The sequence below is a fragment of the Pinus tabuliformis genome, chromosome Q (assembly GCF_031772625.1).
Source record: "Pinus tabuliformis cultivar Carrire ecotype Pingquan chromosome Q, CPIR1, whole genome shotgun sequence".
NCBI classification, from domain to species: Eukaryota; Viridiplantae; Streptophyta; class Pinopsida; order Pinales; family Pinaceae; genus Pinus; species Pinus tabuliformis.
In genome coordinates, this window is record NC_142296.1 from 719,962,055 (window position 1) to 719,971,936 (window position 9,882).

General features: G+C 37.8%; 1 protein-coding gene across 1 annotated transcript; it reads right to left on the reverse strand.

Annotated features, from left to right (window-relative positions):
• Positions 1-218: 218 nt before the first annotated feature.
• LOC149221553 (uncharacterized) lies at positions 219-6,644 on the reverse strand. Its single transcript, XM_089387409.1, has 2 exons — positions 5,889-6,644; positions 219-917 (listed from the first exon to the last, which is right to left on the reverse strand). The coding sequence occupies exons 1-2, from the start codon at positions 6,642-6,644 to the stop codon at positions 219-221; spliced, it is 1,455 nt and encodes a 484-aa protein (XP_089243535.1).
• Positions 6,645-9,882: the final 3,238 nt, after the last annotated feature.

The following is a 9,882-nucleotide window of genomic DNA, read 5'->3' on the forward strand; positions in this document are numbered from 1 at the left end:
GGTCTGCAAAAAGGACGTTGGATACTATGACACTATTACTGAGCTGACAGGTAGATGTAACAAAACACAACCACAAATTGAAGTTTGTATATAACTTCATCAACACACACAACTTCATAAACAAATCAAAATAGTTGCAGGAAGGAAGACGCAAGAAATAGCAAAAGGCGTCGCAGGAAAAAACATGAAAACACGTCGACTCAAAATTGTTGCTGCACTCATGCGGATGGTTGTACGACTTTACTAAACTTAACGGCTTCATCGATGAGGTTAACCACATCAGTCTCCATAGCAGATTCCACATCCTCCCGACTACTGTTGCCTGTCTCCACGCCTGGCAATCCGTAGTTCCACTTGAACCATCTGCTGCTCAGCTTGCATTCCCATCTTTTATTCCCCACAATGTTAAGCCTGTCTCCTCCTGCCACCTTGGTAATGCGAAATTTGAAATCCTCTGTACAGTACGTTTCAGTGTTTTTATATCGGATATTGATGACCAGGAACCTTCCTGGCGGCGGAAAGACAAGTAACTGGTCAGGGGTTCGATCCCTCCACGCTTTGTTTACCCATTCCACCATGCCTGGGGGAATATCATTATCATTCAGATGTTCCATTTCGTGAGTCGCTACTCCCAGCCGGAAATCACTGGTTGTCTGTCCTTCTCTGCAGAAGGTCACAAAACCATGTCTCATCGGCAACATTCGAACTCTTGTAATCACTGCATCTGTCGGCGATTCGAGTTCGTCGGAGGATGAAACATTGTGACCTTCCTTACTCGTCTCACAACGTACTGACACATTATATCGCTGCGGCTGCGTTTCTACCAAATCTGCTACATGAATACTAACTTTCTTTCCACTGGAGATCTTCACGTACTTCAGACGTTCTAAGTGAAGCTTCACATCTCTTGCGGCTGTATCAGATGTGAGAATAATGCAGAAATAGAATTAGTTGTGAATTGGTTGAACAGAATTAGTTGTGAGTGGTTAGGAATTGGTTGCCAGAATTAGTTGTGAATTTCCTATATAAGTGTGATGTAATTGAGCAAATGATTAATGAAGTTGTGTGAGCTTTGTCTCACGTTTTGCTGGTGTTTCTGCCTGTGTCTTTGTTATAGTTTTTGTTGTAATTTGTAATTTGGTATCAGAGCATCCTTCTGTCTGCGCCTCTCTCCTCTTCACGGGCAGTGAATGACTCTGCCATTAGAGTGTGCGCAGTGACAGTACCTGTATCGCCGAAGCTTGCACGCTGCGTCATCACCTCCTGTGACGTCGGAATCGGCAGAACTACTGTATCGTAAGCCCTGCATACTTTCTTGATCTTTACTTTCTTGATCTTAACAGCAAGAAGATACTTCTTGTTCTTGCTCTCGTATGTCCTCGGCTGAACTGAGTTTTGAAAACAGTTTTTTGTTTAACACGGTGGCAGCGGATTATCAGTTTTTTTTTAAAACAGTGGCAGCATATTATTAAAGGTGTTTTTGTGGTGCATTTTTAAGATCGTGTGCAGCGTTTTATGTATTAACCAGTTTTCCTGGAGCAAGTTTGCAAGTTTTGTTTGAAGTTTTTTTTTTTGAAATAGCGTGTGTAAGAAGCTTGCAATTTTTTGAATTTGGTCATTGGTGGAGAAATGGCTAATCCCCTTGCAGATTCATATTTAAATGAGTCTACAAAACTTGATGGAGAAAATTATGTCAATTGGAAATTTAAGATCATAACAGTACTGGAGGCATACAATCTCTGGCCGATTGTCAAAGGTGACGAGACCAAGCCTCAACCTCCTACTGCCACTCAAGATTGGGAGAAGCGTGAAATGAAAGCAAGGGTGCTGCTACGCATGTCAGTGAAGGACAATATTATTCCTCACATTCGGGACTGTGAAACTTCAAAGGCGACATGGGACACTCTCAAAGGTTTGTATGAGACTACTAATGCAAACCGTATTTTATTTTTAAAAACAAAGCTGCTATCTATCAAAATGGATGCCAATGAAAGCATTAGTAACTTTCTTTCCCGAATTAAAGATTTCAGTGATAAGCTTGGTGATATTGGTGAAAAGGTTTCTAGTACAGACTTGGTAACTGTTGCTTTAAAGGGGTTAGTCCCAGACTATAAAGTCTTTATTTCAGCTCTCTCAGCTAGACCGACACCTCCTACATTTGAACAATTGACTGGAATTCTTCTTCAAGAAGAAGAGCGCATGAAAACTTTTGAACTGGAGTCAAATGGTTCTGATTTGGCTTTGACTGCAAGAGGCAAAAGACCATTCCGAGGGAGACCATGGGACAGGAACAGAGGCCGTTTTCAAGCAAAGCAAAAAGGTATGGCACCTCCTGATTCTTATGTTAAAAGGAACATTGAATGTGATTATTGTGGAAAACCTGGACATCTGGCTAAAGATTGCTATAGGAGAAAGAATAATGAATCAAATCAAAGACATAGCAGGCATAATGGAAATTACATAAACAGAGACACCTCAGTGAATGATGGATTTAAAAATCTTAAGTTATTTCTTTCTGATGCTGCATTGTCTGCTGAAACTGATGATGAGAATGCTTGGTTTATAGATTCTGGTGCATCGGCACACATGACTTGTAATAAAGAATGGTATGATAAATATTATGAGAAATATGATGGTACACACATTTACCTAGGAGATGACAGGTCACTTAGAGTTCAAGGCTATGGCATAATAAATGTGTACTTACCTAATGGACAAATGCGACAGATTCATAATGTGATGTATGTACCTGCTCTCAAAAAGAATTTGCTATCTGTTTCCACTATCACTGATAATCATTTAAAAGTAGAATTTGGTAAATTGGGGTGTATAGTGAAAGATGTTCAGGACCACTACAGGGTTGTTTCTACAGGTACCAGGGTTGGAGGATTATACAGATTGGATGTGACAGTGAAGCGCCATGTTGCATTGACATCCAACGAGACATCGACAGCAGAATTATGGCATCACAGGTATGGGCACTTAAATTACAATGATTTATCGTTGTTACAAAGGAAATCAATGGTTGGAGGTCTTCCTGTTATAACGTGTGAACATTTACCATGTGAGGCTTGTGCACTTGGTAAGCAGCATAGAGAAGAGTTTCCTGTTCATACTGAGAAACGAAAGTATGATATACTTGAATTAATTCACACTGATGTATGTGGCCCTATGCAAACTAGGTCTCTTGGTGGTGCTTCATACTTTGTTATTTTTATTGATGATAGATCTAGGTATACCTGGGTCTATTTCATTAGAAGGAAAAGTGACATATTTGAGTATTTTAAAGAGTTTCGAAATATGGTTGAAAAACAAACAGGAAAGTGCATTAAAATACTCAGATCTGATCAAGGGGGTGAATATAAATCAAAAGCATTTAACACCTATTGTAAATCTAATGGAATTCAACAACAGTTCACAGTGCCACATACCCCTCAGCAAAATGGGGTTGCTGAGCGATGGAATAGAACCTTGGTGGAATCTGCTCGTAGTATGCTGCAAGGTAAGAACATCTCTAATAGTTTCTGGGCAGAAGCCATTAACACTGTTGTTTATCTGAAGAATCGATGTCCCACTAAGCAATTAGTTTTTCAAACTCCTTTTGAGGTTCTTCATGGTTATAAACCTGATGTGAGTCATTTCAAAGTCTTTGGATGTACTGCTTTTGCTCATATTCCTAAGGCTAACAGAAGAAAACTTGATGCCAAGTCCATCAAGTGTGTTTTCATTGGATATTGTACGGATCAGAAAGCCTATAAATTGTTTGATCCAAGTTCCCATAAACTATTTGCAAGTCGTGATGTATTGTTTCATGAGCAGACTGATAAAAGTAATACAAAGAATGATACATGGCATATATCTAATGATGCACATATCAAGCTTGATACTTTGATTAAGCAGGAACAGGAACCGGTCCAGGTACAGGTACAGGATCAGGATGATAGCAGCAGTACGAGCACATCTAGCAGCAGTGAGTCATCACAAGGGGGTGATTCACCTCAAAGCCGACGAATCATGGATGGAACACCCACAGGCATTGAAGCACCAAGAAGGTCGTCCCGACAGACTCAGCTTCCTGCAAGGTATAGAGACTATGCCTTAATGTCTAATATAATGAATGTTGAAGAACCAATTGATTATGAACAGGCTAAACAACATGAACCATGGATTAATGCTATGAATGATGAGTATGCTTCTCTTATGAAAAATCAAACATGGGAATTAGTGGAACTTCCTGAAAATAAAGTTCCAATTGGAAGCAAATGGTTGTACAAATCGAAATTTAACGCAGATGGTACCCTTGATAAATTTAAGGCAAGATTAGTAGCAAAAGGATATGCTCAAAAGGAGGGAATTGATTATGAAGACACTTTTGCACCAGTAGCTAAGTTGAATACAATTAGATTACTGATTGCCTTAGCCACAAAACATAATTGGAATATACATCAATTGGATGTCAAATCTGCTTTTCTAAATGGTGATTTAAAGGAAGAAGTTTATTTGGTTCAACCTGAAGGGTTTGTCAAACAGGGACAGGAGCATCTGGTTTGCAGGTTAAGAAAGGAATTGTATGGTTTGAAACAGGCACCAAGATCATGGTATGTAAAGATTGATACCTTCTTTCTTCAGAATGGATTTGTAAAAAGCAAAAATGATCCTAACTTGTATGTTAAGAAAGATGAAAAAGGAAATGTTGCTTTAATATCTTTGTATGTGGATGATCTCATTATAACAGGCAGTGCTCACAAGTTAATTGAAGAAATTAAAGTTCAGTTGTCACAGGAATTTGAAATGAAAGATTTGGGTGAAATGCATTACTGTTTAGGAATTGAGGTATGGAGAGAATCTGGTAAAACTTTGATCACTCAAAGCAAATATACAAAGGAGATTCTTAAAAAGTTCAATATGACAGATTGCAAAGCTATGTCAACTCCCTTAGAACAGAATGCAAAGTTGTACAAAGAAGATGGATCGAAAGAGGCAGATGGAACATTATATCGTCAGTTAGTGGGAAGTTTGAACTATCTCACCACTACCAGACCAGACATTGCATACTCAGTCAGTATCCTTAGTCAATTCATGGCTAAGCCTTCAGGAAATCACTGGAATGCTGCAAAGAAAGTTCTCCGATACTTAAAGGGAACAGTGAATCTTGGTATTATGTATACTGATGAATCTGATGTTGCACTGACAGGTTTTTCTGATTCAGATTGGGCAGGAAATCCAGATGACAGACGATCTACCTCTGGCTATGCATTTCATATTGGATCAGGGGTCGTATCTTGGAGTAGTAAGAAATAGCCAACTGTTTCTTTATCATCAACAGAATCAGAGTACAAAGCTTTGACCAATGCCACCTGTGAAGCTATTTGGTTGCGGAGAATTCTTGCAGATCTTGAAGAAGCGCAAAGTGGTGCAACATGTATCAATTGTGATAATCAGAGTGCTATCAAATTAGCACATAATCCAGTTTACCATGCTAGAACAAAACACGTTGAGTTACAGTACCACTTTGTACGTGAGAAAATTGAGTCAAATGAGATTGGATTGATATTTTGTAACACCAAGGATAATGTGGCTGATATATTTACTAAGCCCCTCGGTAAAATCAAATTTGAAGTTTTTAGAAGTCAGTTAGGTATTGTAGAAAATCCATTTCTCCATTAAGGGAGGATGTGAGAATAATGCGGAAATAGAATTAGTTGTGAATTGGTTGAACAGAATTAGTTGTGAGTGGTTAGGAATTGGTTGCCAGAATTAGTTGTGAATTTCCTATATAAGTGTGATGTAATTGAGCAAATGATTAATGAAGTTGTGTGAGCTTTGTCTCACGTTTTGCTGGTGTTTCTGCCTGTGTCTTTGTTATAGTTTTTGTTGTAATTTGTAATTTCAGAACATGCCGTAGAGAAGAAAGAATTCAACTTCCTTCCAACCTGGAGTTGCTGCAGGCGTGACAGGGGAATGAAATCTTCTTTCGTTACTGAATTAGATAAACCAGGCCGAATATCGAAAAGTAGCTTTCCAAATCGGATCACCAATTTAATCGTCTTGTACTCGGTATTTAATCGCAGAGAGTTGAGGCACGAAAGCAGCGTGGTTTTATATGCCGAAAAGTCCCAGTATGAAGAGAAAAAAGATTCCGAAATACCCATCTTACTAGAAAACCTGGCAGACAGAGTATCCATATCATCAGTTGATTTATCACTCGATGACCCCGATCCCTCTCCCGAAACCACCTCACATATCGCTCCAGTCTTGACACAGAAATATGACTTATCGACTTCTCTATGACTCGGACTGATTTCTCCAGCAAACTTTTCAAAGCAAACTTTGTTCACAGCCAAGAGCGGCTGTGCAAGTGACTTACAGAAGCAGGTGACAAAAAAGTCAGGATGGTATCCCTTACCTCTGGAAACAGCATAGCATAAAATGCGTTCAATAGCCAGAACAACACTCTGTACTGCTTCTTCTGATACTCCACGTATTTCAACTCTTCCAGAAGACAATTTCACAGAAGAGATCCTTCGAGTGTTTTCGAAACTTTTAATAGTGCTTCCATTCTTCCCTATAATAGCTCCAGTTGCCACACTAGGCACTGGCAACTCACTGTAAAACATAGATGAGGCCAAGCTTTTGCTAATCATCGATGAATGCCTGAAATCCATGACCTGTTGCGTCTCTTCGGAGTCGATTAGTTGTTTTACTACCATTCACCGAATGCAGGTTTCAATTTATAGGAAGGATATGTTGCAAATATGTCTGATCACCTTACACGTTGCAGATATGTCTGATCGGTATAGGAAAAGCCGCTCATCAAGTGAATTTAATGAGAACAACGTATTGTCTATGAATCAAGTCAATGGAAGATTGTCCCGCAATTTAATCTTAAAGAAATGATATAATGTATCAATCAAATCAATGGATAAGATTTTTATTCAATTTAGTCCCAAGTTGCCATGTAATCCCCTCAAACCCTTCCCGAAATCTATCATCATTACATACAAATAAAAAGAAGAGAATCCATTGCGCCACCTCCACAAGTAAGCCAGGCGGTGGCTTTGTTTAAACCTAATTAATACGAGAATCACCAGAACCATCCATTCATTCGGCAAAGAAGATACATAAAATCTTAGAGGCAGTGGAGGCTGGCGAATCCTATTTCCAACCCCATAGCAAAGTTAATGCTATGGGGTACCTGTGTCAGAGCCCGGCGACAGCAATCGACGGCATCCCTCATACCCTCCGACCTGCCCGCAAAAAGCCCTCCGACCTGCCCGCAAAAAGCCCTGTATTGATGAAGTAAATCTGCCGAAGTATGGATCCGCCGCCGGTGCAGTTCCCAGGACATCCCTCACATCAATACGATGGCATCAGGACTAATGCCGGAGGGGAGAGCTCACCAACCTCCTCCGGCCTTCAAACTCCCGGGAGATTATCTGCAGTTCAATTCCCCAATTCGGAACAGCGCAGACCTGGAGCACCTTCGGCAATTCGGAACAGCGCAGACCTGGAGCACCTGGCCACTAGTTATCGAGAGCAGCGGTCTGCAAGGTTAGTGCTGCTGTTCCTTGATCAGGCCTTTTGATTCGCCTCACTTATCCTGGTTTGGATCCGGTCGCTTTAAAGTTTCTACTACAGTTTTCCTGGTTTCGGTCGCTTTAATTTGTACTGATATTGAATGACAGCACTCGTATGTGAGCATAAAGGCTTTTCCTAATCTCTAACACAAGCAGAAACATATACTCTTAGCAAGAATTGAAAATACATGTTCACTATATATCAACAATTTAGCAGGCAGAATTCTAAAATATTTAAATACCACCAAATACAAGGAAAAGATAACGCAGCATATCCAAAGCAATCAACTGAACGAGAATAGTAATACAAAGCAATATCAAGAACAGTAAACTGAACAAGCAGTAAAACTCATAGGCATCACATGCTCGTTTTTACCCTTCTGAAAGCTCAACAAGCTGTGGGTACAATTGGTTCTCTTTCAGGTTCAAAATTGATGCTGAAATTGTAATTACATCCTCACGTTCTTGCAGTATATAACATTGCAGCATCTCTATATCTCTTCTCGTTTTGTTAATCTTTGTTTCTTCATAACCTTTTGATTGCTGACTGCGCAACAGTCGCAGTTTCTTCTCTAACGTTATCTTTGTAGATTCTTTGTTCTGTGAAGCCATAAAAATAACTGGTTGATTAGAAGCTAAATATTAGCTAAATGGTTAATTATAGTAGGAAACAAGAGGGTTACCACTCTTCCTTACCATGAATTTTCTTTCCAAATGATCTGACATATGTATATTTACTCTCTTCTTTTGCAGTATACACGAGGACTTGGTATATGATTACCAACCCTAGTAGTGCATATCTTCTGTCTTTTTAGAATATCTCGCAATTTCCAAGTTCTACCTTGTATCTATACTTATGGAACCCCTCAATTTTTATTTCTACGTCTATAATCCTCCATCCAAAACTTATTTGTTTTCAAATGTTGAACTATGGAGGATTCATCTTTGCATTCTGTTTCTATAGTAATAGCTAGCCCTAAATAGAAAATAGTTTCCCTTAAATATTAACTTAATTATAAAAATACGGTCATTCAATTGCCTTGCATACTCTGTTGAATTACTGTGTAATACAATTACTATTACAATTATTCCTTAATTATAAGGTCACAACAATGTTTTTACAACTATAAAGTTATTTTCTTTTACAATTTTTGCAACTGTAAGTTATTTCCTACATATACTATATGTATTGTTTACTTCTAGGTACATACTTAATGCACATGAACTATTTATTTCCTGATAGTTATATCTTTTGTCGTAATGGATGTATCGTATTTGGGCATATTTTTTTAACTTAAAATGTCTTCTCTTTTGATAACAACTATTCACGTGAACTATCAACCACGAGATAGTTCCCTCATTAGTCTTCTGAGAGTGTTTCTTTTGCTTTTTGATGTATATCGTGTGAACTCTTATTTCTATAATTGTGGCAACAAGTTTAGAGATTTTTGAATATCTTCTTATATTTACTAGAGTTTGGGACTGAGTCAAACAGGAAGGTTTAATTACATGTCTGTTGGATTCTAACCATTAAGGGTTTTCTTTAGTTCTTAGCAGATACATAATTCTCCACCCTGTGCTTTCGCTAGGCTGTTGCATGCGATTTGGATTTAGATTATTGAGACATGTCTGTACTTTCAGAATCTTTTGCATGACTTTTCGATCAAAATCATTAAATAGTTACTATCATTGCTGTTTTATATCAGAATTTTGTGTGACAAGTTGTACATTGCAAATTTATTTGGATTTCACTCACGTCCCGATGGAAATGTTTGAAGAATTCCTGGAAGAAATAAGCCCTCGCTATACAGCTGAAACATATAGTTTGTTGCACCATAACTGTAACAACTTCGGCAATGAGGTTGCACAGTTTTTGGTTGGCTGCAACACCCCAGATATCTAAACATGTTATTATTAAGGAATTTACTATTATAATTATTAATTTATAATTTTATATTTATTTATTTATTTAATAAATTAACAAATATATTTTTATTATTGATATTTATATTTAAAAATTAAATAATTTACTATTTTATTTATATATCTATATATTTAGTTATCTCCACCTAATATAACTAAACTTATATGTTTATATATGATTTTATATTTATTTACCTCACTAATAATACCATTTATATAAATTAAGTAAATAATTTACCTTTGTATGATGTAATCCAGTTTTCAAAATTTTAGTGTTTATTCTATTATTATGTTGTTCTTTTTAGATTATGGTATATGGAGAGCATTAGTGTCTTTACTCTCCTCGTTATGTTTGCAGGGAAAAAATATGTCCTGTAAAAAA